The 27,998-nt window shown below is 35.2% G+C and overlaps 4 protein-coding genes across 5 annotated transcripts; 1 reads left to right on the forward strand and 3 right to left on the reverse strand.

Moving 5' to 3' along the window:
• Positions 1–984: 984 nt before the first annotated feature.
• LOC145123482 (putative galacturonosyltransferase 12) lies at positions 985–4,083 on the forward strand. The gene is made up of 6 exons (XM_079058697.1): positions 985–1,337; positions 1,422–1,486; positions 1,574–1,732; positions 2,654–3,244; positions 3,317–3,619; positions 3,693–4,083. Exons 1-6 carry the CDS (start codon positions 1,127–1,129, stop codon positions 3,972–3,974), a joined length of 1,611 nt encoding a protein of 536 aa, XP_078914823.1. The 5' UTR covers positions 985–1,126; the 3' UTR covers positions 3,975–4,083.
• Positions 4,084–4,119: 36 nt separating this feature from the next.
• ILR3 (basic helix-loop-helix (bHLH) DNA-binding superfamily protein) lies at positions 4,120–5,972 on the reverse strand. The gene is made up of 5 exons (XM_079058698.1): positions 5,666–5,972; positions 5,047–5,109; positions 4,850–4,927; positions 4,610–4,772; positions 4,120–4,518 (listed from the first exon to the last, which is right to left on the reverse strand). Exons 1-5 carry the CDS (start codon positions 5,809–5,811, stop codon positions 4,255–4,257), a joined length of 714 nt encoding a protein of 237 aa, XP_078914824.1. The 5' UTR covers positions 5,812–5,972; the 3' UTR covers positions 4,120–4,254.
• An 11,411-nt stretch (positions 5,973–17,383) lies between these two features.
• LOC145124379 (transcription factor ILR3-like) lies at positions 17,384–22,276 on the reverse strand. 2 transcript variants are annotated; one of them, XM_079059700.1, is made up of 7 exons: positions 21,714–22,276; positions 21,480–21,624; positions 20,369–21,396; positions 19,792–19,854; positions 19,621–19,678; positions 19,101–19,198; positions 17,384–18,750 (listed from the first exon to the last, which is right to left on the reverse strand). In XM_079059700.1, the coding sequence occupies exons 3-7, from the start codon at positions 20,524–20,526 to the stop codon at positions 18,591–18,593; spliced, it is 537 nt and encodes a 178-aa protein (XP_078915826.1). In that variant the 5' UTR covers positions 20,527–21,396; positions 21,480–21,624; positions 21,714–22,276; the 3' UTR covers positions 17,384–18,590. The 2 variants fall into 2 exon arrangements, 1 of the variants encoding a protein (XP_078915826.1); XR_013715611.1 differs by lacking the exons at positions 17,384–18,750; positions 19,101–19,198 and adding an exon at positions 20,040–20,105 and having other exon boundaries at positions 19,510–19,678; positions 20,369–20,554; positions 21,304–21,396.
• Positions 22,277–23,776: 1,500 nt separating this feature from the next.
• LOC145125498 (LOB domain-containing protein 20-like) lies at positions 23,777–24,862 on the reverse strand. The gene is made up of 2 exons (XM_079060952.1): positions 24,322–24,862; positions 23,777–24,176 (listed from the first exon to the last, which is right to left on the reverse strand). Exons 1-2 carry the CDS (start codon positions 24,700–24,702, stop codon positions 23,823–23,825), a joined length of 735 nt encoding a protein of 244 aa, XP_078917078.1. The 5' UTR covers positions 24,703–24,862; the 3' UTR covers positions 23,777–23,822.
• Positions 24,863–27,998: the final 3,136 nt, after the last annotated feature.

Consider the following 27,998-nt stretch of genomic DNA (forward strand, 5'->3'; position numbering starts at 1 on the left):
GCCTAGCCCAAATGAATAAAATAATTAAATCTCAAGTATTCGACCCAATTAGTAGTCAACACGTTCATGGAAGTGTCACTTTCTCATTTAGGAGATGTGTTTACGTCGCCCAAAAATAGAAATATATATATCACGTATTTTAACTTTTAAATATTTGGGTGGTAAATAACTTTAAAGCCAAACCATCACCAAACTACATCCTTCTTTTTATTTTTCTACTCTTCAACTGTTGAATCAAATAATATATTTTAAGAAACATATTTTAAATGATATTTTTTCACTTACGTAAACTTTTATCCATATTAATTAGATGAAAGCACAGTTTCACTACAACAACTAATAGCTTATACATTTTAAATTCATCGTTCTATAAAACTTAAATCCTTTTTTTATTTTGCACTTTTAATTATAAGGATACATTTTATGTAGTGAAGTATCTAAAATATATGCTTTAAAGTTTAAACCATAAAACATATATAATTATTTTTTAAAAACATCTTAAAGTCTATATACACACACCCTATTCAAGTCACATGTCATATTCCACCAAACACCCTTCCCTCTCTTCACAAACAAAATAAAATAAATTTAAATAAAATAGATTATGAAAATTTCCATAAAAACCACTGTAACAATTTTTTCCAGTTTAACCACTGATAATTTGTTTTAATTTTCAGAAAACCCACTTCATAAAATATTAGATTCTATAAAAATCACTACTATTTGAAACTTTGATTTGTTTCATCTTTAACAAAAAAAAAAAAAAAAAAAAAAAGGTTCCGACTGGTGTTGGCTACTAAATTAGTGTTATTAACGTATTGTGAATGTTGATAATGGATATATAATTTCAAAAAACTTAAAAAGAATATATTATAATAAAAAAGGGAAAAAAAACACTAAAGCTTAAGCAATGTGAAGGTTAGGTAGAAGATGGGAAAACCTCAACAACATTGAATATAGGAATAAAGCATCCCCCTTCAATTTCCAAACCATCTTCTCCCATATCTACCCAAAACATAGTATTACCAAAATCGTATCACGTTAAATCATATCAGAAGAAGGTTTCAGTTGTACGTATATATTTAGGGTTGGGTTTCTTGTTTTAGTGTGTTTGATAAACAAAAAAATGCAGTTACATATATCTCCAAGTTTGCGACACGTTACACTGTTGCAAGGGAAAGGTGTGAGAGAGTTTATAAAAGTTAAGGTTGGGTCTCGAAGGTTATCTTACAAGATATTGTTTTATTCGCTTTTGTTGTTCATATTTCTTCTTAGATTCATCTATGTGTTAAGTACAGTTGACACCATTGATGATGAAACCAAATGTTCCAATATTGGTATGTATATGCATATTTTAATATGTTATTACTTATTACTTCTTAGATATAAATTGTTTGATTTCTTGATTATTTGGTATGTAGGTTGTAAGGGAGAAAAACTAGCATCGGGTGTTTTAAGGGGGAGAAGCCTTCGATTGAATTCAGTTGTAATATACCAAACATCCAATGTTTTTTATTTGAATTCTGAGAATTTTGAGACTAAAATGTTTTTTTTTTCTTTTTAATCTGAGAAGGTACCAGAAGTGATATATGAAATCTTGGAGGACCGGTCTAGCGAAGATGAGATAGTGGGAGGGCCTGATATTCCTCAGAGTTTGGAAGAATTTGTTAATAGTATGAAAGGTAGCAAAAGAATAGATGCAAAGACATTTGCCATCAAGCTTAAGTCCATGGTATCCTCCCTGTTTATCTTCTATATAACACACAGAAACACACAAACATACACAATATACTTGGTATTTTGTGATTATATCATTATAAGTTTTGACAGTGTAAAAAAAACCATTACCTCAAGTTACTTGGTTTTGAGAAAGGCCAAGAATACAAAAAAATAAAAAACACAAACACTTTCACAATGTTGTCAATCAGCCATTGAATTATTATTTTTTATGATTATGAAAATAAATTTTGATTAGCTAAATTGGTAAAAAAAATACTGACTAAACGATAAAAATAGTCCACTAACTAAAATGTTGTGTGTGTGTGTGTTTTTAATTTGTATTTTGTTGATATCAAAACTAGTTAACCGAAGAATATAAGCTTGTTTTATAAATAGCATAAAGAAAATGTAAGATCATCATTAACATGTAACACTATTTTTTCACCAATATGGTGTGATAATTTATATGAACAGCATTTTATTTTTAACTATGTACACAATTTTTTAGACAAAAAAATTCCAAGTATATATAAATTCTTTTATTTGTAACTTATATAGATTTCAAAAGACATCCCTTATTTTCATACTTTTTACGAATTTGTCTTGTATTTTATTTTTAAAATACTTTTACAAATTATATTATGACTAATTATAACCGAATAAATTATCCATCTATATGATTAATTAATATCATTTATATATATAACATAACATAAAAAAAAATTTCATTTAAACTATAACTATGATTAATTAACTAAAAATACATAAACTCAAATTTAAAAGATTAAAATTATACACATGAAAATTTAACATCATATTCAAATGTAACAATAAGAAATAACATAAAAGTCAGATTTACTGTTGGGTTAAAAATTATTTAAAATTTTAATCGTTCCAAAATAGTTGAAGTTAAATGGTTTTTATGTTTTTTTAGGTAACACTTCTTGAAAAGAGGACTAGAACAGCCAAAATCCAAGAATACCTCTACAGACACGTGGCATCCAGTAGCATACCCAAACAACTCCACTGCCTCTCCCTCCGCCTAGCCCACGAACACGCCACCAATGCAAACTCCCGCCTCCAGCTCCCTTTACCGGAGCTAGTCCCCACCCTCGTCAACAACTCCTACTTCCACTTCGTTCTTGCCTCCGACAACATCCTCGCCGCCTCCGTCGTAGCAACGTCTCTCGTTTACAACTCATTACGCCCTGAAACGGTGGTCCTTCACATAATCACCGACAGAAAGACGTTCGCTCCGATGCAGGCGTGGTTCTCCTTGCATCCTTTGTCTCCGGCGGTGATTGAAGTCAAGGCGTTGCATCATTTCGATTGGTTTGCAAAAGGAAAGGTTCCGGTTTTGGAGGCCATGGAGAAAGATCAAAAAATTAGGGCTCAGTTTAGAGGGGGCTCATCCGCCATTGTTGCTAATAACACCGAGAAACCTTACGTCATCGCCGCAAAGTTGCAAGCTATGAGCCCTAAGTACAATTCCGTGATGAATCACGTTCGGATTTATCTCCCACAGGTGAATTTTAAGGAATTCATGTAAAAATCGAGTTTAATCATCAATCGACGCTCACCGGATCTGGTTTTGTAGATGTTTCCGAGTCTAAACAAGGTGGTGTTCCTAGACGACGACCTGGTGGTTCAATCAGATCTGTCGCCGTTGTTTGAGATTGAGATGAACGGAAAAGTGAACGGAGCAGTTGAAACGTGTCACGGCGGCGATAAATTTGTGATGTCGAAGCGATTTAAAAGCTACCTAAACTTCTCGCATCCATTAATATCGAAGAATTTTGACGCAAACGAATGTGCTTGGGCCTATGGGATGAACATTTTCGATCTGGAAGCTTGGAGAAAGACGAACATAAGCGAGAACTACCATTACTGGCTCGAAGAGGTAAGTGATTCAACACAGATCATGAACACATACACACGATCTAAGTATCTAATTTTTTATATTTCGAATGCAGAATTTGAAATCGGATCTAAGTTTATGGCAGCTAGGAACGTTACCTCCAGGTTTGATCGCGTTTCATGGACATGTGCAAGTTATCGATCCTTTCTGGCATATGTTGGGCCTCGGCTACCAGGAGAATTCAACCATGGCAGATGTTGAACGTGCTGCTGTTGTTCATTTTAATGGCAGAGCGAAACCTTGGTTAGATATAGCGTTTCCACAGCTTCGTAAACTATGGACTAAATATGTCGACTTCTCAGATAAGTTCATCAAGTCCTGCCACATTAGACCATAGGCCACAACAATCGCAATACTTCATGGGCTTTTTTTTGTATTATATATATACACATAAGGCTTTGTATATTTGGTTCACGATTTAATGAAAACATATGGATTCTTTTCAAGGAGGCATTTCATCGAACAGTTTGGAGTGCAAGATGTGAACACAAATCACACACATAAACGGTTAAATTATAATAATAGTGTGTTTGATCGTAGTTATACAAACAGAAACCTAATACAGAGTCATAGATCAATGACAACCTGCCTGAACATACATGCAAAGATTGCTGGAATTAGGCCACCGGAGGGTGGAGGACATGATCTTGTGAGGTGTCAACAGCAGCAGGCGGCATGAATTGCCACATCGCCATTCCTGGGTAACTAATCATCGGAACCAACTTATTGGCTCCATATGCAGCAGCAGGAATTGCAGGTGGATGATGATGAGCCATTGGCATGAAGCTTGGTTGTGCGTTCATGGTGTCTAGTTGTTGCTCAAGCTTCTCTTTCTCCATCTTCAACCTCTGCTTCTCATCCCGAAGCTCGTTCTTTTCAGTCTACAAACAAACACCAATTCCAAAAAAAAAAAATGAAATCACAAGACACAAATTATTGAATATATATTTTGAAAATAGAAAGATTAAATACCTTGAGCTCTTTGATTTTCTCTTGAAGATCAGAACTAGAATCTTTCAACTTCTGTGCTTCTTTTCGTAATTGAGTGACTGTTCGAACAGCATCAACCAAAATTGCAGCTTTATCTATTTTAGGTGGTCTTTCGGGTTCCAGAATTGAAGCCAATTCAAGAAACCTAAAATAGTAAAATGTAATAAGTGATAATAGATGAGAGGACTAAAGAGGACACGTGGCAGAAAAAATAAATTGTACTTGTCATTTAGTTTATCTCTTCTCAATTTCTCTCGACATGCTTTGCTACTTGTACCACTGCAAGATTCAGATCTTCCCCTATCAAAGTAACAAATTTTGTTTATAAATCTAACAGAAAAAAAATGAAGAACACATCTTTTCACAGCCTTCGTATATATACACATGCATATGAACTTAAAGAAGGAAGAAATAATTACCGTTTTTTGGATCTGGAGTCATTATGGCTGTCTGAATCCACAGTTGAGCCATCAAGATCCAAACTAGAAGCAAATTTGAGTAAATAATATGAATTAATGGAGGAAACAGTAAAAAAATTGAGAAACATCAATCAAAGTCCTTTTATCTCCTATAAATTGCATCTAATGTCAACAGAAGAAGCCAAATTAGTGAAATTAAGATTTGGTCAACGCCATTAAAGCTCTACCACCAACCACTCCAAGGTACTGATACGATTGTCAATGTTTTCCACCACAAATTCATGAATCTATATAAAGCATCTATTGGACCAAAATTAGGGCAAACAACAGAGGAGACCTAGAATTCTGCTAAAGGAAGAGAACAGGCATAAACGATGCCCTAGATACGTTGTATGATTAAGCTGTAACTGTGTAACATCTACTAACACCCCCAATTTCGGTTAATCATTCTCTAGTTCTCCTTAGTTGCTCTATGGAACTACTTTGATTCCTCCATATCATACATCAAAACATGTAAGGTTTTTATAGCTCATACATTTGATCGAGCAATCAATGTTTCTGATATAATCAGGTCGATTTTAATGATAAGTGCATTTAACAAAAGAAGAGAAGAGAGCACCTAGGGTTTGATGAGAAACCGTTTAAGGTCGCTTGAATTGGCCAACTGAATCCAGAAACAGGAACGGTGTAATTAGCATCAGGTACAGCAATATCATCAATCAATCCGTATTCGTAGATCCAATTGGTGTTTTCCGGGGAAACCATTGCCGGAATATAAACAAATTGAAGATTTCCCGATGGAGGTTATGGTGGAAAGGAAGAACAAGTGGGGTTTGGGTGTTATTGTGTAGAGATGGGAGAGAGAAAATGGAGATTTGAAAGGGAATAATTGGTTGATTGGTGGTGTTGCTGTGTTGGGGTTCTTTTAGATTTTATTTTATTATTCGTCCACTAGATGAGAGTGGTTCAGCGTCATTGAGCAGACTTTGTTTTTATTTTAAAGTATACTTTAAATAAATGTTGAAAATTTATTAAAAAAATCAAAAATATTATGCTGTTTTTTATTTATATATTTATTTACAAAATAAACCTTTTAACACTTATTTTAAAATATTTTTTGCATCAAATGAAATGATTACAATAAGCAATAATGTATTCTTATTTTTTTTATAGGTTATTGTCATTGTGGCCCAATAAAATTTCGTATATTGGTTTAAATGGTCCCTCGTTACTATTTTTTACATTTGAGGGGCACGTACTTGTGTTTTACTGTTTGAAAATGTTCTTTTACCCATTTTAGCCGGTATTCATGCCTAGTCACTTGCCAAGTAAGCAGGTTAGTGAATACATATAACCCGGTGAGTCAACATAGACTCACTAATGAGTCGACTCAATGATAGACTTGCAGGAATAGGGTCAACCATCCACATCTCTTTGACCCTTTCTTCTTAACCTATACATACACGTTTTTTGTTCTAATGACCTTTTTTCTTCTTCGTGCGAATATACACATGGAGTGTTTGAATCATGGCTTCATCCATGCTGAGAAAATTCATAGGTACAAAGACCATCAAGTGCAACACATGATTAGGGTTTCAATTTCGCTCATAGGGTGGAAGACCTCCGACCAGTGTACGCTTCTACCGGATCAACTCTTTCTTCTCCAAAATCAAGATATGTTACTGTTAATTTAATGGAAATGGGTTCGATGAGCCCATTGGCGCTCGGTTCAACTCCACCGATGTCCCCTCCAACATCTCCAATGTGGCAGAACAAGGTGAATCATGTGACGCCGTTGGCGCTGCAATTTCCGGAGAGTAGGTTGAAGACGGCTCCGACTATGGGTTTGATTTGTCGATGACAGTTGCTCAGGCAGTCATTGACACAGATCAATCCCCCAACAAACCTCCACCTTTTCTGAATGGGGTTCGCCGGGGACGACGTGCATTGACACTGGAATGCCATCCTTTTGCTCTGATTACTTTGTAAGTGAAGGAATCGGTGAATTCGGTCTTGAAACTTCTGAAATCTCTATACCTTCTCCATGATTTCTCTTTCCGATTCCGAAATCTCCATGTGACATCACATTCATTTGGATTTGGGGTGTTGACTAGTGTTTGATAGTCGAGAAACACTATTGATTTGAAGTGTTTTAGGTTGAATTTCTTGATAGCCATCAAAACTCCCCTATCAGAACAGTTTACTAACCTCGTATCATCGCAAGCACCAGAGCTCAAGCTCAGATTTGTAGCATCGCAAGCACCAACGACAAAAGCAAACCCCAACAAGACGTTTCCTCTTCTTCTCATAGCCGATACCCCTCGACTTTGCCTGAAATTCACGAACCTCCACTGAAAACCGCCACACTTCCACTACCACTGTTGGGTTTGGTTCTCTCCATGGTCCAGTAATGTCGGCGATTAACCCAGTCACAGTCATCACAGTCGCAAATTGGGTGGAGGGAGATAGTGAAATCTGGAGCGTGAGATGTGGAGAAGGGAACAAGAGTACAATTCGCTCCAAGATAGGATGGCCCAAATGAAAAACTAAGGTAAACATTATCACATCTACGTGGCAATGACCTGGACTTCTTTAATCTAGATGGCAATGACTTGGAATTGGCAAAATGCAAGATAGGTTGGGTGTCACCGGGTGACCCCTTCAAAATTTTCAAAATGGCCTTTTAAAACATAAACACACAAGTACGTGCCCCTCAAATGCAAAAAATAGTTACGAGGGACCCTTTAAACCAATGTACTAAAGTTTGTTGGGCTACAATGACAATAACCCTTTTTTATATTGTTATATTTAAAAAATTTATTTTCTATTAAATCGTTATAGTTTGAGCTTTTGGTTTAGTTATAGAAGTATCACTTAAATGCAAATTATTTTTTTGGTGTTCTTTAATTTATTATCTTAATAGTTTTGGAAGTCATTTGAAAAAATTATGGATTAAATAAATTTTTATAATAATCTTTTATATTTATTTTTAAGGGCTTATTTAACCCACTAAATTATTAAAAAGGCTTATATCATAGATATTTTTTTTGGGACGGTAAATCTAATTTATTCCTAAGTTATTCCAAATTTCATCTTATGTTTTAGAAAAGAACTTGAACCATAGACCTAAAAAAAAATTATCTTATACCAATGGACTAGAAGCCATTTGGTATTAATAAAATTACTATATGTTTTAATAAATACTAAAAAGATATGAATATCTAGCAAATGGAATTTATCAAATTAAGCAAGTGCTCATTTAATTCATATGTTTTTCTTATAATAAGGCGATTACATCATGACGCATCAAAAGTCTCAAAGAGATTAAGGTGCTGTTTGTTTTTTCGAAGCGGAAATGTCTTAAGTCTGCGGACCACCTCTGCAATCCTCTGTAGCAGAAGAGGTGGAACAAAAGGCTGCAACATTTAATAAAAAGTCTGTTTGTTTTTTAACGTCTGCAGACTGCTGCAGTAAGTTAAAGTAAGGCGCGAAGAGGTTTGAAGCAGTTGGTTTAGTGTTGCGCCACGCAGCACACTCGCAGCAGTTTTTAAGTCAGAAGTCTTCATGAAAACAAACAGCTGCGAAAGGCCAAGTGCTGCGCGGCGCAGCAATAAGTGGTCTGAAGTGGTTTTTTTAAAAAAACAAACAGCACCTAAGAAACAAAGATAAAGAAATCAAATGTATATACTTGATTAAGGCGCTGTTTGTTTTTTTAGAAAAACCTCTTCAAACCACTTTCTGTTGCGCGGCGCAGCACACGCGCAGTACTTTCCCTCTCGCAGCAGTTTGTTTTTTGGAAGACTTCAGACTGCAAAACCTCTGCGCGTGTGCTGTGTGGCGCAGCACTTGACTTGCCTCTTCAAACCTCTTCAGCTTTCAATTTTTTGAAGTTTTTTTTAGAATTTTGGTATAACTTACTTTTTTTAAACATTTAAAAAAAAGCTTTTATTTACGGATTTGATACAATTTCTTATTATAGTTTCCACAAACTTTTTTTAACTTAATTTTTTTTAAAAAAAAAAAAAAGCTTTGATTTTTTTAATTTTTTTACCGTTTCTGTTAATAATATTTTCAGTTTCAGTTTCAGTTTCATTTTTTTTAACGTGTGTAATTTTTTACGAACTTTGTACACATCGTTTGCAATGCTTTCTTAATTTTTTTTATTATTTTCTTTTTTATGTTTTTTAAAATTAGTTTTTTTTCTAGAATAAAGTTGTTAGCTTCTTTTATATTTTTGTAAGTTTTTTTTTAAAAAAAGTTTTATATTTTTGTTTTTCTACATGTTATTTTTAGTACTCTTTCAATGTTTTAAGACTAGAATTATTAAAATTTCGGTGTTGAGAACTATTTTAAGTTATAAAATTAGTTTATTTAAATTTCAGTTTACTGCAGCAGTCTGCAGATGTTAAAAAACAAACATGCTTCTTATTATGGGCTGCAGCCGTTTGTTCCACCTCTTCTGCTGCAGAGGATTGCAGAGATGGTCCGCAGACTTCATGAATTTTCGCTTCGAAAAAACAAACAGCACCTAAGTTATCATCTTATTATTAAAAGTTTCAACTTTCAAGCATAATATGTTTCAAATAGATTTTAAACATATTTATAATGGAAAACTATGCATACAAATTTTAAAGTAATTTCAATCGATTTGTATTGATGTTAAATACATGCCATTATGGTATAGATTTCCATAGTATAATATGTTCATTAAAAAAACTATGGATATAATACACTTATAAATAAAAAATTACATTGTTATTGCATGTATTTAACATCATTACAAATTGATTGAAATGACGTTGAAATTGCATTTCTTATATGCATAATAATTTTCCATTAAAATATTTAAATCTATTTAAACATATTATGCTTGAAAGTTGAAACTTCTAATAAGATGATAACTTAATCAAGTCTATACATTTGATTTCTTTATCATCGTTTCTTAATCGCTTTGAGACTTTTAATGCATCATGATGTCATCACCTTATTATAAGAAAAAACATATGAACTAAATTAACACTTGCTTAATTTAAGAAATCCCATTTGTTCAATCCTCAACCCTTTAAGTTTTCCTCTTTATTTATTTATTTATTTTGTGAAATGGCAAGAGGGTAGAATCGTCCATAATTCTCCCAGGGGGGGAAATCGGCCAAATTAGAGCATCTAGCTGCAACAAATCGTGATTAACCTTCAGACTTCACCATGGCGTTCGCCTTGTTGTGTTGTAATTTTCTCCAGATTGCATTGAAACTTCTGCAATCACAGTGAGTGTTTCATTGAAAAGGGTTATCTATGGGGTAAAATATCATGGACACATAGACAGTTATCCCCACTCCTTATAGAAATTGTTCCATTTGTGAATACTGAATAATAAAGTCCTTTTGGTAGTTTGAACAAGATGAGTGAGATTAATTGATAGCTTCAAGCATCTTCAGTCATCATGGAGTTCACCTGAAAAGATGTAACACTAGCATACAAATACTAAAAGAAACACACACCAAGTTTTATACCCCCTCAACCCCAAACTTTCACACAAAAGAGAACACCATGAAAAGAACCTAATTGCAGTCAATTCCTAACATATGTCTACCCTATGAAAGAGACTCACGCCATCTTTTCTTTTTCAGATGTAAATTCTAAGTTCGCATTTGGCTGTGGTTCAAGGTGTAGAGAAACTCTTTGTCCTCGAGTCCTTGCAACAAAGAAGACCCTCTCTCTTTCTAAAAGACTCGTTTCAAGGAAAGAAAAGAATAAGCTCACTAGCTCAGGGTGGCTTTATTATTTTTAGGAGTGCGGTTAATTTGGAAAACTTAAAATGATTTGGTGTTCAAGAGGAAAAGGTGGTTATCGTTGAAAGTAGCGGACGAGATTCAGTAAGTTTAGTTGTGTTTAACTGGGTCCATAGTAAATATTCTTATAAATTTATTTGTTGGATTGATCGGTGTATTTTCTCATTTATTGGTAGTAACTTGTAATGTTTGTATTCTTGTTTAGTTAGTTTCTTGCTAGTCTTTTAATGCATTTGTAGTTCAAAAAAACAAAACTAATCATACCAATCACTTATTTTAACCCGATAAGCATTTGAAAAAAAAAAACTTTTATTATGTATGCATTAATTAAATACTAAAAGAGTATGAGTATGATGGTCGAACAAATGGTGCTTATTAAATTAAGCAAACTCATATGGTATTTATTAAATTAAGCAAGTGTTGGTTAAATTCATTTTTTTTTCTTATAATAAGGTGATGACATGAGTCTCAAACAGATTAAGATGAAGAGATAAGAAATCAAATGTATAGATTTGATCAAGCATTTACATTATTTATTAGATTATTTAATTTATATTTTCAAGGTTTCTATGATTCGCCAAATCATTGATGTCTATATACTAAATCCGTCTTTTAGATAATCTTTGCAAAATAGATGAACTTCTTGAAAGGTCTATAAAAAAATCTTTAATATTTTCAATCGCAGCCTAATCTTTTCAAAAACTTTCAAGCATAGCATGTTCTAAATAGATTTTAAACCTTTTTATAATAGAAAGTCATGCATACAAGATGTAATATCTGGTTTCGAGAAGCTTCTTATTTCGGGAATTATGGGCATCAAATGGATCAAGTTAGGACCCTGGAATTATAGGGTTTTGGTTTGAGACCCAATTAGGTGTGGAATATATCAATGGGGTGATCCAAGCTTTCGGTTGATCTTTTGGGAGTCCAAGGGTATAATGGTAACAATGATGTTTCAGACCTTTTCTTGAATTAAGGATTTGAGTTTGGAAGGTTTCAAGTCGAAGGAGATTTTATGGGATCGTAGGGTCTTTCATTACCTCTCCGAGCATATAAAGAATGCAGAAAAAGGATTTGGAGCGCTTAAGTTATGGTCTTTGGAAGTTTGAATGGGGTAGAGTTTGGCTTGTACGTTGTACGTTGGGCGTACAAGGCATGTGCGTTGGGCATACATGGCTTAAATGATCGTGGTGATTCACCCTAGTACGCTGGGCATACATGTAGTACGCTAGACGTATGCGTGACAGGGTTAAACCCTAATTTTTGGGTCTTGGACCCTACTTAAAGGCCTTAACCTCTTGGAAACCCTTCTTACCTTCAACCTCCACCCTCTAAAGAAGTTCCTTCGAAACCCTAGCCCCATTTGTGAGATTCTTGAGCCTTTGAGTGTTTTGGATTGACCTTGGTGCATCTTGGAGAAGAAGGAGCTCATTGGAGAAGTGTTGGTTGTCTTGGAGTTTGTAGATCCAGACCTTGTTCACCTTGATCTTTCTTCTGGAGGTATAAAGCTTCAATCTTGATGGATCTTTATCATGGATCTTGTTTTAGGTTATGATATGAGATTGTTTTGGTCCCTTGGGTTGGATCTTGTGAGTAGAAGTTACTCCAGAACCTTTGAGTGTCATTTATAAGTTATAAACATCGAATCTTGATGGGTATACATCTTCCATGCATGAGTTAGTGACCTTTTGGTGAAGTTATGAATTTATGGCTTTGGTTTGGACTCCATTAAGCCATGCAAAGTCATAAAGTCAGGAACTTTATGACTTAAGACATCCCTTAAAGGTTAGATTTGTGATTTGGACGAATTGGTCACTAAGCATTAAGAGCTTAAGGTTGTTTTGGCTTCTGTTGGAGTATGTTGGGCGTACCTCTTTGGTACACTGCGCGTAACGGGTTTTGACCAAATTCCCTTTCTTCGATCAAGCAGTACGACGTCGGGCGTACTGGTTTGGTATGCGGGGCGTACTCACCAGAAGGTCTTCGGGGGCCATTTTGGGCATTGAGTCATTTGGATTTTGGGTCATGAATTGTTAGGTCAAGTATGGGAAGGGTAGAATGGTCTTTTACACCCCTTAGCATGATAGAATATGATTGGACCTTTGATGATGGGTCATTACCCTAATTATTGATTAGGATTGATCTAGGATATGTTTAGTGTGAGAAACCATGGTAGCAACAACTCGAGTGTGAGATTTATTGACATCAGATTGAGGTGAGTCTCTTCACTGTATTCGTGGGTCGAAGGCACCAATGTCGGCCCACTGGATTATGTTTGTAGGATGATGGTTGTCTTTGTGACACTTGTTGATATGTCTGTATGTGCTTGTTGTCTTTGTGACTCATGCTTATATGTTTGTATGCTTATGTATATGGGGCGAAACGGACCCGGGGGTTGATACGGAACAGACATAGCTACAAGTTGTTATATAGAGTCATTATGGGCTCGTGGTTGATATGGACCCGGGGGTTGAAACGGACCCGGCATAGCTACAAGCTATTACATAGAGTCATTATGGACTCGGGGTTGATACGGACCCGACACAGCCACATGTTGTTATATTTGTATATATGTTGTATGTGGTATTGTGGGGAACTCATTAAGCTTTGTGCTTACAGTTTTATGGTTATGGTTTCAGGTATTTCCAGTTTAGAAGAGTACCCGACATGACTGCACAACATCCCCCACAGTTTTATTTCGCAGTAGCTGTTTATGACCTTTACTTTGATGTTTAAATATTATTTTTCACCTTGAATGTTTTTTGGGAACAAATTGTTGTATGGATTAATGTTTTAAAAATGAAATTTTTTTCATGGATTTTCTAGATGTTACACAAGAAATGTAATTTCAAAGTAATTTCAATCAATTTGTATTGATGTTAAATACAAACAATTTTTTTGAAGCAACCAACCATTAATAAAAAGAGAGAAAACGAACTAGCAATAGCTAGAACGAATATTATGAAGAGTTCAGAGGGTTTTTAACACAACTAAGTCTATTTATATTACATTTAGGAATTCCTATTGACATACCAATTAATGGAAAATTGATGAATAGAATCAACAATCTCACTTTGTTTCATCGTACCACCCGAAAAAACTTTATCATTTCTAAAACTCCAAATATACCAAATGGTAGTACACGTAATCGCATCCACCAAGCTTTTTTTTTTTTTTTTTGCAGAGATAGGCATTAGGTCGATCAACACAAATGTTTCAGTAATGGATCTTGCTTGAGAAAGAGAGATATCCAACCATTTGATAATTGCATTCCAAGTTCGTGCAACTACCTCTCATTTAAGAAACAAATGTTCTAAATTTCCAACCTCCAATTCGCAAATATGACACATAATCGAAGAAACTTCTAACCCCAATTTTGAGAGACTGAGTAACATGGGAATTTTATTTCTCAAAACCCGCCAAATCAAGATATTGACCTTCCTTATAACCTCGTGTACTGTAGCATTTCGATACCACCTCTTAAAGGACGTCTCCAATTCCAACACAACCCTCCATCTTTCATACGGTTTTCAATAGTACAATCTTTTTCAAGATCAAGTTGAAAAACTCTAGGAAAACGTTTATCTAAAGTACTATCACTCATCCAAGTTTCCTTCCAAAAAAAAGAGTATTCCTTCCATTTCCCACAATCCTCTGTATTGAGTTCACCGCCACACATTTTCCATGAAGCCGAAAACATGAAGCAAGAATTCTAGCCCATGGACCGCCACCACTCCAAGTACATTTAGATTGATCAAATCCTTCGGTTTCACCATATAATTGTTTAATGACTTAAACCCAAAGAGCATTTTGTTCTGTATAAAACCGTTATCGTCATTTTAGAAGTAAAGAAAAATTTAAGGAAACCAAGCTTCCAATATCCAATCCACCATGTTTCTTATCCGCCAACACTTGATCCCAAGCTATCCAATGCAATTTTCGATTATTATTAGTGCCACCTCAAAAAAATTGACTTCTAAGAGCTTTCAATTCCTTAGCTTCATAAAAAACATACTCATAGATCCCAAGACCGATTTCAAAAGTAACGACCTCCCCCAATGGAAAGTGTAGAGACTTTCCAGGAAGATAATTTTTTCAAGAATTTATCCTTAATCGTTTTCCAACCAATCACTCTGGAGATATTCTGTCCCACGGGAAGCCCAAGTAAGTAGAAGGGAATCTACCAGCTTAACTCCCAACCAAATGAGCATACTGCTCAACTTCTTCAAGAGGAACATAATATGTGTATTGTATCAATATGCTTTTTTTAACTTATTTTACAAGAAATTCAATTTCAAAGTAATTTTAGTCAATTTGTATTGATGTGTAACAGCCCAATTTTCACGCCCAAAAACTTCATTTTTTTTATAAATTACTTTAATTAAAACATTCGGAGGAAAACATTGTCAAATCATAACATCTCATAAAACTATGTATAATGTCTGAAAATCCAAATCATAAATAGTGATAATGTCAGAGCACAATCCCAAGGAAACTCATAATGCGGAATCTGGGGTGTGTGTATGATGTGCAGCTACCGCACCGGCTCATTCCCCTTCGATGAAGAGGTACCTGAAACAAAACTGAAAACTGTAAGCACAAAGCTTAGTGAGCTCCCCCATCGTACCGCATACCATACAACACATAGCATACATACTGCCGGGCAATTTTGGGGTGCCCGACCTACCCGATACGGCCATTCTGGGGTGCCGACCTACCCGTGTCAAGCCATTCTGGGGTGCTGACCTACCCATGTCAAGCCATTCTGGGGTGCTGACCTACCCGTCGGTCCTAACAACCGAACTTGGGGACTATTCCCCTCCTACTACCACTATCCCATATAACATATCATGCCAGCATATAAACATATCATCACATACTGTCAGACATATATGGGGTGTCTGACCTACCCTTCGGTCCTAACAACCGAACTCTACTACTATCACATATAACATATCATGCCAGCATATAACATATCAGGTAATAGCAAAACTAGATGATATCACAAAGACAATCACCTAACATACAACTCCTACTGGTGGGCCGGCATTGTGGCCGTAGACCCACCGCTACTGGAAGGTAACTCACCTCAAACGAGTAGCTGCTGAATATCTGTGCGGGGAATCTCTGACTGCTGCTGCTCCGAAAGTCCTCCGGCTATAATCCCCACAAAACACTTAATCAGAATCCTGATATCTACCCTTAGGGTAAAATGACTATTTTACCCCAGACCAAGTCCAAGTCAAAGTCAAGGTCAAAGTCAAAGTCAACTTCCAGTTGACCCGACTCGCCGAGTTGGGTCGTCAACTCGTCGAGTCCCTATCTCTTCAACTGTCCTTCTCCACGTCCCTACTCGTCGAGTTTAGCAATGACTCGACGAGTTCTCCTTCTAACACAACCTCATATGAACCTTCATCCGACTCGCCGAGCAGTATGAACACTCGTCGAGTCCGTCTTCATCCTAAGAACACGTCCTGTCCTCGACTCGCCGAGTTGTATGAACAACTCGTCGAGTTCATCTTCAAGGGTTGGAAGATTGCCTTGGACTCGCCGAGTCTGTTCTAGCACTCGTCGAGTCCCATGAACTCCAGGTCTAAAATGAAGTCCAATGCGTTGGGTCACTCTTTATGTCCTGCTACAACCCTACTAGCACCCAACTGAGTCCTTTTGACCCTCAACAGATATGGGACTCAAAGCCTTGGACTCGCCGAGTCGGTAACGTCCACACCCTAAATCCTCGATTTCTGATGTACAACTCATGACCAAAAGATAGATCTGGGCTCCTACAATCGTTCTAGCACGTAAAGTTACAAACTTTACGTGCATGCATGGGACTTTGAGTCCAAAAGGTCCTAAAACAAGCTCTTGGGTTGCATGGAGTCTTTCTTGGGTGTAAAAGCACCCACTTTCTGCCTTGTGACCCCTTTAAGGACCTAGATCCGAAGCCTTGTCCCCAACCACGCTTGCATTCATGGTTGGCTACCTAAAATGGCTTATAAAAGCCCTAAATCTCCACAAAATGGGATCTAGCAAATGAACAAGCAAGTTAGCAACTTTATACCTTCTGAGGACTGAAAATGAAGCACAAACTCGAACCCCTCTGGTCTCCTCTTGTTTCCTCAAGCCTTTCTCCTTCCTTCTTAAGACTATCAACGCCAAAGTCCACCAAAATGGCTTAGATTGCTTCAACAACGGCTAGGGTTTTCTATAGAGGGTTTCCGGGAGCATAAAGGGACAATGGAGGCTGTATAAGGTTGTTTAAATAGGGTGCAAACCCTCAGATTAGGGTTTTGTCCAGACAGAGCCTACTCGTCGAGTCCGGGACCCGAATCGACGAGTTCATCACTTAAATCATGCGTCTCATCCCGCTTCTACTCGACGAGTTGGGCCTTCAACTCGCCGAGTCCCAGGCCAAAAATGCAACATTACTTAAATAAAATACATAACAGGAAACATGTGCTACATGATGTTAAATACAAAAAATGACAATGTAATTTTTATTAACGTGTATTATGTCAATAGTTTTATTAACATATTTTACATTGAAATATCAATACATTAGAGCACCAAGAGCCATGGGTGTAAGTTACTTGCAAATTACAACCTATATCAAGTTGGATTAACATGAAGAGTATTGTGTAAATGTGAGAACAAATTTGGAGTGTTCGGATCGAAATAATCAAATGATTCTGATGAGAATCAAAACTTGGAAATCTTCAGAAAAGTCCTAAAATTTTACCCTAATTTACGAAAAAGTCCCAAACTAAAATCTGTTTACGAAAAAACATGAATTACCGGTAAAAATGGCGATTTGACCCATTTTTTCCGGTTTTATTACTTACATGTTTCACTAAAGTCCCATTATTTTACCCTAATTTGCGAATAAGTCCCAAAATAAGATTTACTGATGATTTGGCCATTTTCTTCATGTAACATACATTTTATCGGTTTTATTGCTGACTTAGACACCTAGTCATTAAATTAGCTGATAAGATAAATACGATGCGTTATATAATGTCACATTACTATAAAATTTGATACCCATCTCATCGGCTCATTTATGACTATGTATCTATGTCAGCAGTGAAACCAATAAAATGTATGTTTCCAAGAAAAAATGGCAGAAAATGAGTTGATGTCTGATGAGATGGATATATTGGGTTACATAAGATTAGATAGACAATTTGATATTTCTTATAAACGTAAAAAATAACGCAGTTGTTGTTAGTTTATGTAATTATTATAGTCTTCGTTGGATGCATTTTATGTTCCAAAAAGATATACAATACATTAGGATATCAAGTTTTATGTAAACATAGCATTATATAACTCAACATATCCATTTCATCATCTCATTTAGTGACTAGGCGTCCGGGTCAGCAATGAAACCGGTAAAATGTATGTTACATAGAGAAAAGGGCAAATCATCAGTAAATTTTATTTTGGGACTTATTCTCAAATTAGGGTAAAATAATGGGACTTTAGTGAAACAAGTAAGTAATAAAACCGGTAAACCGGAAAAAAATGGTCAAATCGTCATTTTTACCGGTAATTCATGCTTTTTCGTAAACAAATTTTAGTTTGGGACTTTTTCGTAAATTAGGGTAAAATTTTAGGACTTTTTTGAAGATTTCCCTCAAAACTTTTCTAAAATAAATAGATTTTTTATGGAAAAAATAGTATTTGTATTCTCATCATAAACACTGATTCTTTCAATCTGACGTTGCATAATCGTTCTTACATTCACAATACTCATCATTCCTTAATTTTATCTTGAAGATCAGAATTGGGATGTTTAAGCTTTTGTGCTTCTATTCGTAATTGAGTCAGCATTTGAACAGCATCGGCCAAAACAACGGATTTCTCCACTGTGGGTGCCCTTCTAGGCTCAAGCATCGAAGACAATTTAAGAAACCTAAAATGAAAATGGTGAGTTATAATACATGAGAGGAAAAAATAAAGAGGACACTGTGGCAACATAGCGGATCCGTGGTTTTCTAGGTTGGGGGCCTAGTGATTAGTTGTAAGATTGAAATCGGATTCGATTGGATGAAAATGGTCTAGAATCCAAAGTAATCCAATTTTACCAATATAAAATATAGTTTACTGGATTATAACTGTAAGTTCACTAAGTCATTGGGAAATTATAAGAATGACGATTTGTAGGTTTATAACATCACATATTATGGTTTATAAAATTTCAATACAAAACTTATTTTTTATAACATATTGTACAAAAAAATCAACTAAGGAGAAGATATGTACCTATGAGGTGTATCAATTTGTTGAGCCTTGTACGCGGAGTAGAGAGTCGAAGAGCTGAAGGATGTTGATTTGTAGGTTTCTTTTACTTTTGATTTGTCCTTGTGATGTGTATGCATCAAAATGACGATTAATTGGTTATATTATATATGACTGGTTATGTTTTATTTTTTTTCTTTTTAGTTTAATAACTATTTATGTAATTTAATAATATATATGTATTGAAAAATTATATAAAAAAAAAAACAAAATTCATGATTTTTAAATTCTTATAAATAGAATATATAATATTGATATATTTTTTATGTATATATGAAACTCTCATATCAAATATATTTTTAGTTGTATTGGTTGATAAATGATAAAAATTTGATTTTGGGTGGTTGTATATATGAATGAGAAAATTTGTTAGTTTAAAAAAAAAACAAAAACAAAAAGGTTGTAGGTTGGTGATAAAAGTAGTCTTGGGTTTCTTTTCTTCCATATTAAAAAAAGAATTTAACCCATTCTTTAAGCCTATTACCTGTAGAAATTTTTTAGGATTTGAGGGCCTTCGCCCCCTACGGTTATCCCTCCTTCCCCTATCAAAGTAATAATCTTGTTTATAAATCTAAAAAAAAAAAAAAAAAAACTTTTCGCAACCACTACATGTATATACACATGCATATGAACTTAAAAAGGAAGAAATAATTACCTGCTTTTTGATATGGAATCATTATGATCATCTGAATCCGCAGTTGAGCCATCAAGATCCAAACTAAAAGCAAAAAATGTGAATTAATGTAGAAAACAGTAAAAGAGTTGTGAAGCATCGATCAATGTCCTTTTATCTCCCATAAATTGCTTCTAACGTCAACAGAATAAGAAGCCAAATTAATGGAAATAATGACACTTGTTAACGAGTACAGATTTGGTCAACGCCATTAAAGCTCAACCACCTACCATTACAAGATACTCATACGATTACCAAGCTTTGTCACCACAAATCCACGAATCTATATGAAGCATCTATCGAACCAAAATTAAGGCAAAAGTAAGAGAAAAAGCATAAACGCCACACTAAATACGTTGTTTGATTAAGTTGCAACATCTCACATCCCCGATTTTGGTAAATCATGCTCTAGTTCTGCCTAGTCTTTCTATGGAAAAACTTTGGTTCCTCCATATCATACATCAAAACATGACAAAGTTTATTATAGCTCATAAATTTGATGAGCAATATCAATGTTTTTGATGCGACGTATATTAAGCAGAAGAAGATATGAGCGTACCTAGGGTTCGATGAAGAACCGTTTAAGGTCGCTTGAATTGGCCAACTGAATCCAGAATCAGGAACGGTGTAATTAGCATCAGGTACAACAATATCATCAATCAATCCGTCTTCGTAGATCCAATTGGTGTTTTCAGGGGAAACCATTTGCCGAAACATAAAACAAATTGAAGATTTCCCGGTGGTACTTGAAGAAAAAGCATTTGGGAGTTTAAATTACTTTGATTTAATGCTTTTAAAAGTCTAATCAAATATTTGCTAAAGTCAAACAAATATTTATTTATTTTTAAAAACTAGAAAAAATATAAAGTCTATTCTATTAATACGTATTGTATATTTAATTTAGTTTTGTACGTAAGGTCGGAGAGTATACATGAAGGTGGTATCACACTTACGAACACTACAATAGGTGCTCGTGATTTGTTTCACTAATTGTATTTAAGTGTAATGGGTTAACTTGTTGACTAAAAATCAATCTTGATGAATATTAAACAAGTAAAGAAGATGCGGAGTGGACACTTGTTTAACTTTATTCAAGATTAAAAGTAGACTGTCATTTAAGGGCGAAGCCCCTGAACGAACCGGGGTTCGGGGGCAGCGCCCCTAGGAGTGGGGTCCAAGGGGCGGTAGCCCCTGGCTGCATCAGAAAATCTAAATTTTGAATATTTGACCTGTTTTTAGCTTTGCATTAATCTTTGTAGAAAACCCGAATTTATGACAGTTTTGACTATTGAAAAAACTATTTTATAACAGTTTTGAAAGTTTTCAGTCAAATGAGATTTTTAACCAACTTTTTGTCAGTTTTCTGACTATCACGAAATTTATACATCTCATTCTCTGTTCAGTCTTACTCAGTCAAAGATTATGAAATAACACCCAAATACTTTGATTTGAAAGTGGAATCACAATTCTCAGAACACCAAGTGTCTTTATTACCCCGAATTTCTAACATTAGGATGTAGTTTAGGGTGTCGGATAGGGTGGTGCGGTGGTCGGATAGTTCTTCTTCCTTTGCGTTCATGAGCGTTTCTGGAAACCAGTTGGATAAAAGATAGAATCAAATAAGGTAAGATTAAATATCGAAAACAGAAAGATTAAGGTTAAATTTATACCCATATCGTTGGATTTCTTTTCTGCTGATTCAAACATCTTTTTGAGTTTTTCATGCTCTAATGAAAGCTCCCCTTCAAATTCTTGAAACCATCTTACACACATCCTGAGCTTCTTTATATACTCCATCATTATCTCGCATTTTTCCTAAAAATCCACAAAAATAATATTTGATCCCAACAGGGAAAAATATAACACACACACTTCATACAAGAAGAACAAGAACAAGAAAGAACCTTGAGATTGAATTTATCTTTAGTTCTGATCTTCATATTCAACAATGCTTCAACTTCTTCTCTTGTAAACTCAATCCCTCCACAATCCGACCCAGCAATGCTTCCGGGTCCGGACCGGGTACCCGGATCTTGTCCACCATTGACGACCGAAAAAGCTTGTCGTGGTGTAACTGGTGTTCTACTACCATTAGCCGTTCCCACCATTTTTGTCAACCCTTTTCCGCCGCTCAGATCTTTAACACAGTCTCATCAAAACCAGAAAAAAAGGCTGTTTAGATCTTCTTCTTCTTCTATGTTTTTGAACACCCAGAAAAATATAATAAAACCCCAAAAAAGAAAGGGTAAAAAACAAATTGCCAGACAAAGAAAAAGGGTTTTGTAACTGAGAAACAACAAGGGAGGAGCTTGTGCTTGTGCTTGTGCTTGTGGTGGTGGGTCTGTGAATTGGAATCAAAGCTATCATCAGTTTGCAATCAGAGTCGTTGCTTTAATTTTCAGGAAGGTATGATGCTGATGATGGTAGTATAAGAGAGAGAAATTGTTTTCTAGCTTTCTTTATTATCAAATTTAAAAAAGTATTTAAAGAAATCCAAGAAAGAAGATAAATATTTAAAAAAAATTGAATGTTTAACCACTCTTGGTCTGGTGAATGTGGTGTTAGGTGTGGCTTGACTGCCCTAGGCTATTATATTAATGAGTGAGGTAAATTGAGTCGATGAAAAATAAGTGTGTAAAGCCTTGGACAAATAGTTTGAATTATTAGCTACACTAGGTGTGAGACCGGTGTAATACATTGGTTTTTTTCTTAAAAAAAAATAATATATTTTGTTAAACATTACATGTTTTTTAGTATTAATTTTATATAAAGACAAAAATATATAAAGAATAAATTAACTATTTCAAAATATAAAGAAATAAAATAAAAACGTACGTCTTTATAAAATGATGATGACAATAATGTTATAAACATTAAACATTAATTAAATAAAAATTGCTAAATATATAAAAACAAAATGATGAATAAGTATGTAAGATAATGTATAATAATAAGAACAGACATTGAAATATTAAGACTTACTTTTATAAATTACAAATTTCCAAAGACTTCTTTAAATACAACATTAGATGTCTTATTGGTAAGTTTACCATCTTTATCTAAAATTAATATTTTTAATCCATATTTACTCTTCACTCTCGACAATGCAACATACAACTGCCCATAAGTGAATATTGGTTGTTTCAAAAACAACCCCACCTTCGATAGTGACTGTCCTTGACTTTTATTTATTGTCATCGCAAAACATACAGCCAGCGGGAATTGTCGTCTTTGAAATATGAAAGGAATCCTTTTATCCGAAGGCGTCAAAGACATTCTTGGAATAAATGTACGGTTTCCGATATTACTTCCAGATATTATCTCAGCTTCTATAACACGTTTGCCCAATGCAATAACCCGTAGTCTTGTTCCATTGTACAATCCGGATTTTTGATCAATATTTCTTAGTAACATAACCGGAACACCGACTTTTAATACCAACTTATGAATTGGCATACCTGAAGGTCTAATACCATTTAGAACATAAGGGGAGTATAAAGTTTCATCAATGTTATCATGAACAAAATCTGCATGTGAAAGACTATCTGAAATTAAATACTCCTGTTGGGCTCCTGGAAATAATTTTAACAAACGCTCGTTAATCTCTTAAACGACTTCATTCTTCGGTGCAATGATTGCTCTTTCTTGAAAATGGGTCAAAGTGTTTTTGTGGCACCAGTTGTTGCACAGGAATCATGCCTTCTGAACATACATGATGTCAGCAAGGTATGACATTTTCTTGAAAACATCACAGATTCTTCAAGATTATCAAATGATTTTCTTATATAAACTTAATTTAGGTATTTTTTTTATGGATAAAGTGGTTGAATGGGTAAATGATGTATGAAGCATTGTATATCTGTATAAAGATTGTTTCTAGATTATGTATAAAAGAAACAAAACCACATTAAACATATATTCATTTTATTTTTATTCCATTTTCTGAAAATGCAAACATAAAGTCATAATTTCATAATCATTGTTCAGACCACTTTGAAAAATAAAATCAATAATCATCGTGATTGGAGAATTTGATTGGCAAAGGCCAAAGGGTCCCCACTTTCTTCCTCATCATCATCTTCCTCATCATGACAAGGTTGACATAGTTGCAGAGGATTAAAACTCTGTGAAAGTGTCCCACTTTGATGATCATCTCCAAGATTATTCAAGCTAGAGTCAAAGCTGTTCATGTTAAGTATATTGTTGTTCGAAGCAGAAGAAGCATTCGAATACGCAGGCTGCAACAATGAAAGATGATGAATGGGTTCCAATTGCTGTTGTGAATTCTGAATAGCATTTGCCACTATTAGTCTATTGTTTATCAGCTGATTTTGCACCATTGCTAACTCTGTCTGCAAAGCCGCCACCTGTCACCACAAACACTATATACAGTCTGTGCATATGTTTTAAGGAACTAATTCGTACATAACAATTTTTTTCCATACATAACAATTTATGTTTTAATACAATTGGTATTACTGCTAAATGCATATTTGCATTGTTGTTGTGTACCTGTTGTTGTAAAGCGAGGACGGTTGAAACACAACCGTAGACCGGGTCCGACAAGCGGGCCTGGGCCTCGTAAGAGATGGTCACGACTGCATGTTGCCGCCGGTTCACCGGAATGTGCATAAGGAGTTTGGACACGTTGCTGGCGCCAAACACCTTATGCACTGCTGCGAACCGGGCAGCACCCTGGTCGGACCCAAAGTAGGGTGCGAAGATGCACCCGTTGACGCATTTTCTTCTTAAGAATTTGCATGCCCCACAAGGAGGGTTTGGGATTGAGCCCGATTCGGATGTTGCTGTTTCAAATGGGGCGGTGGTGGCGGTTCGTTTTCCGGCTCCTCGACGGGTGTCTGAAGGTGGTGGATCCCGATGTGTGTCGGCCATGGTGGAGGGATTGAAGGAAGGAAGTGTGGGGTTTTGGAGACACTTGAGGAGATAATTAGGGCGTGTGGTTATATGAAAGAAAAGGGAAAGATTAACACATAAATGTTGTGAGAGGTTGGGTAGGGTTTTTTGGTGTGAGAAGCTACAAAGAGAGTGGTTTTTTTTGTTGATGGGAGTAATAAACTTGTATAATAATATTGATGGAAGTGATTTATATATATATATATATATATATATATATATATATATATATATATATATATATATATATATATTATTTATTGGGTGTTTTGGGAAAATGGATTTGCATTATGTGAAAGGGTGTTTTGAGTTGGTTTGTTTGTGGGACATATGTCATGGTTGTCGCATATGAGATAGCACAAGATTTATGTTGCCTGTGGCGTGTGGGAATGCTGCCAAACATACCGAAATCTTAAATTTAGTAAGTCATGAATGTAGCACACAACAATCTTAGTGGTAAAAACGTAAACTCGTTTTAACATTTCACACTCAGCTCATGATTATTGCAAAGGGAGGTTTCATCTATAAAAGACACGACCTGATTTCTATACAAGATTGTCTTTTTTTTAAGGAGTTAAGTTATTGATCCTTTTTTTTAAAGAGTTATGATATTGGGTTGTTATGTTATAAAAAACAAAATCCAATTTTCCAATATATCTAGTCGTGTTAAGGACGGAGGGTGTGGTATCAACTTTGTTATGATGTTTTTATAATATGATAATTGTATGTCCATATCACCTTTGTCATGCCTTTCCAAGATTTTGCTATTTGAAAAGATTGGTTTGTCATGGCAAGTCATTAACTTAAAATTAAAAAGGGAAAATGACTTGGGAAGGTAATTAACTTTTTAGTAAGTTCACATCTGAGTAACTATTTTTTTGGTACACATCTAGGTAACAAAGTTTTTGGAAGGGTTCACAAATGAACATTATGACCGGCTGTAGCAGATTACATCCTAGATGTGAACACTTTCAACAAGTTCGTTACTGTGACAACCCGAAATTTCTATCTTGTAAAGCCATTCAATTCAATCAAAAGTCAGACTTGTTTATGTTGACTTTTAACTTTGTTAAGGGTCTGTTTGAGAGTTCAAAGCCTAGTACACTCAAGGATTGGGGGTTAGGAGGTATTTAATTGAGTTCATTGAGTTGCAATTGAGCCGGAACCACCTTCACAAGGAGTTCACGGCCGCAAACTAGGGTTTACGGCCGTAAACCCATGTTGGTCGTGAACCCTTCTTCATATGTATGAAGATCCTTCATTTTTCTTCATTTCTCACAACTTCAAGTCAAGAACTCTCATTTCTCTCTCAAGTATCATCAAGAACACTTCCATTTCTCTTCAAAGTTGTAAGTGATCCTTCCATTATTTCTTGATACCCTTCTTATTCAAGTAAAACCCTATGATTTCATCCATGAATTCATCTCTTTTGGTTTTAGATCTTCAAATCACCAAGAACACACACTTGTTCTTTGGGCCGTAATCACCCTATAAGCTTCCAAAACATAAGTATCCTTTCCATATACTTGATATCCATTAGAAGCTCTTGAATTCCAGCCAATAATCAACCACTTTATGCTTGATCTTCAAGAGTGTACGACCGTAAACCCTTCAAGTGGTCGTAAACCCTTCATAAGATCATGGTGGCCGTGAACCCTTCAACCCATGGCCGTAAACCCTTCTTAGTTCATGTGTGGTCGTAAACTCCTTGGCCGTGAACACTCCTTGGCTGTAAACTCCTTGGCCGTGAACACCCTTGGCCGTGAACACATCCTTGTGTGGCCATGAACACCCTTTCATACAATCATATGTGATTGTAACACTTCATTCCAAGTGTTTCCTAGAACAAAAGGTTGTTCCCTTTCATGATTAGTTGTTATATACACTAATTATATACATATATGTGTCATTATATGCTTAATAGGATCCGTTTGTGCTCGAGACTTCACTTGGCATACTTAGCATCCTAATCGATCTTACATTCGAATCACTCACTATAGGTGAGTTCATACCCCTAAACTTATCTTTTAAATGATTTTAAATGCTTTTATGGGGGGGGGGGGATACAAGTAGAAAACAATATAGTTATAGTATCAATTAGGGGTGTGCAAAAAACCGCACAAACCGCCCGCACCGCATAATGCGGTTTAGAATTTCGTGGTGCGGTTTGTGGTTCGTCATTTTATCAAACCGCACTTGCGGTGTGGTTTGCGGTTTGTATTTATAAAACCGCGGTTCAAATCGCACCGCACCGCATGTTATATATATTCCTTTTTTTCTTTACTTTGTTATAACTTCAAATCACGATTTAGAAACGATGTATTTAAATATATTTCTTACAACAATCAAATATCTATAACTTAACATTAAATCACTATTAGATCAAGATCTCACGGTTTACAAGAATATAGCAACTATAACGGCAATATAAAGCAATAACAGTGACACCTACAAAACTATAGTAGCATGAATCACAATTTATTAAAAACGATTTAACTTGAAAATTGTATTTGTTTTTATAAAATAAAAGCAATCAATTTTTTTAACCGGGTCAGGTTTGTGGTTTTTTGATAGATTTAATGTTGAACAACTCATCAAACCGCATAAACCGCCCGCATCAAACCGCACCGCATAACGCGGTTTTGAACATCTGTGGTGCGGTTTGCGGTTTCTAAAATATTCAAACCGCATATGCGGTGCAGTTTGCGGTTTTGACTCTAAATCGCACCAAACCGCACCGCGCACACCCCTAGTATCAATCACATGTGATTTATAACTATCAAACAAGAGGATTTATTATACTTCAAAACTGTGTTATCAAACAAACTGTTTCAAATCATTTTATAAACTGACATCAAGTCATCAATAACCATTCAAATGGTTAAAACTCTTTTATATGATAAACTCTTTATCGTCTTACAAAACTCTTTTAAACTTATATATTGTCAAAATCATGTCTATATAGATATAGTTATATAAATAAGGTTGAAAAGGCTTAGGACTGATAACTCGCTTTATTTCCTGTTCCTTGTTTGGTTGTGGACTTAGGGTATCGGTTGTTTGTCCGAGTGTCGTTTAAATCTTAGTTATATATTATGTATATGTATGTAGATATAAAAGTTCTTCCAATCAGTTCAATACCTTTGGGTAGCAAAGGTGTACAAACATGATCAGTCATTCAAACAACGGTATTAGTAAACTATAATACGTATAGTTTAGAGGATTACTACTCACTATTTCTAGAACAATGAAACTTACAAGAGTCAGTTCATACA

The sequence above is a fragment of the Lactuca virosa genome, chromosome 7 (assembly GCF_052849685.1).
Source record: "Lactuca virosa cultivar CGN04683 chromosome 7, Lactuca_virosa_CGN04683_v6, whole genome shotgun sequence".
NCBI classification, from domain to species: Eukaryota; Viridiplantae; Streptophyta; class Magnoliopsida; order Asterales; family Asteraceae; genus Lactuca; species Lactuca virosa.

Bases quoted from the DNA above. Each gene is read 5' to 3' on its own strand.
- ILR3 (XM_079058698.1), bottom strand. From the start codon at position 5,811: ATGGTTTCCCCGGAAAACACCAATTGGATCTACGAATACGGATTGATT. The intron at 4,928-5,046 runs GTAATTATTTCT...TTACTTTGATAG, and splicing joins GACTCCAGATCCAAAAAACG to GGGAAGATCTGAATCTTGCA. The intron at 4,519-4,609 runs GTATTTAATCTT...GTTTGTTTGTAG, and splicing joins AGAAAATCAAAGAGCTCAAG to ACTGAAAAGAACGAGCTTCG.
- LOC145125498 (XM_079060952.1), bottom strand. From the start codon at position 24,702: ATGGCCGACACACATCGGGATCCACCACCTTCAGACACCCGTCGAGGA. The intron at 24,177-24,321 runs GTACACAACAAC...TTGTGGTGACAG, and splicing joins TCCTCGCTTTACAACAACAG to GTGGCGGCTTTGCAGACAGA.
- LOC145124379 (XM_079059700.1), bottom strand. From the start codon at position 20,526: ATGTTTCGGCAAATGGTTTCCCCTGAAAACACCAATTGGATCTACGAA. The intron at 19,855-20,368 runs GTACGCTCATAT...TTTTGCTTTTAG, and splicing joins GGTTCTTCATCGAACCCTAG to TTTGGATCTTGATGGCTCAA. The intron at 18,751-19,100 runs GTACATATCTTC...TTTTCATTTTAG, and splicing joins CAAATTGATACACCTCATAG to GTTTCTTAAATTGTCTTCGA.
- LOC145123482 (XM_079058697.1), top strand. From the start codon at position 1,127: ATGCAGTTACATATATCTCCAAGTTTGCGACACGTTACACTGTTGCAA. The intron at 1,487-1,573 runs GTAATATACCAA...TAATCTGAGAAG, and splicing joins GCCTTCGATTGAATTCAGTT to GTACCAGAAGTGATATATGA. The intron at 3,620-3,692 runs GTAAGTGATTCA...TTTCGAATGCAG, and splicing joins ACCATTACTGGCTCGAAGAG to AATTTGAAATCGGATCTAAG.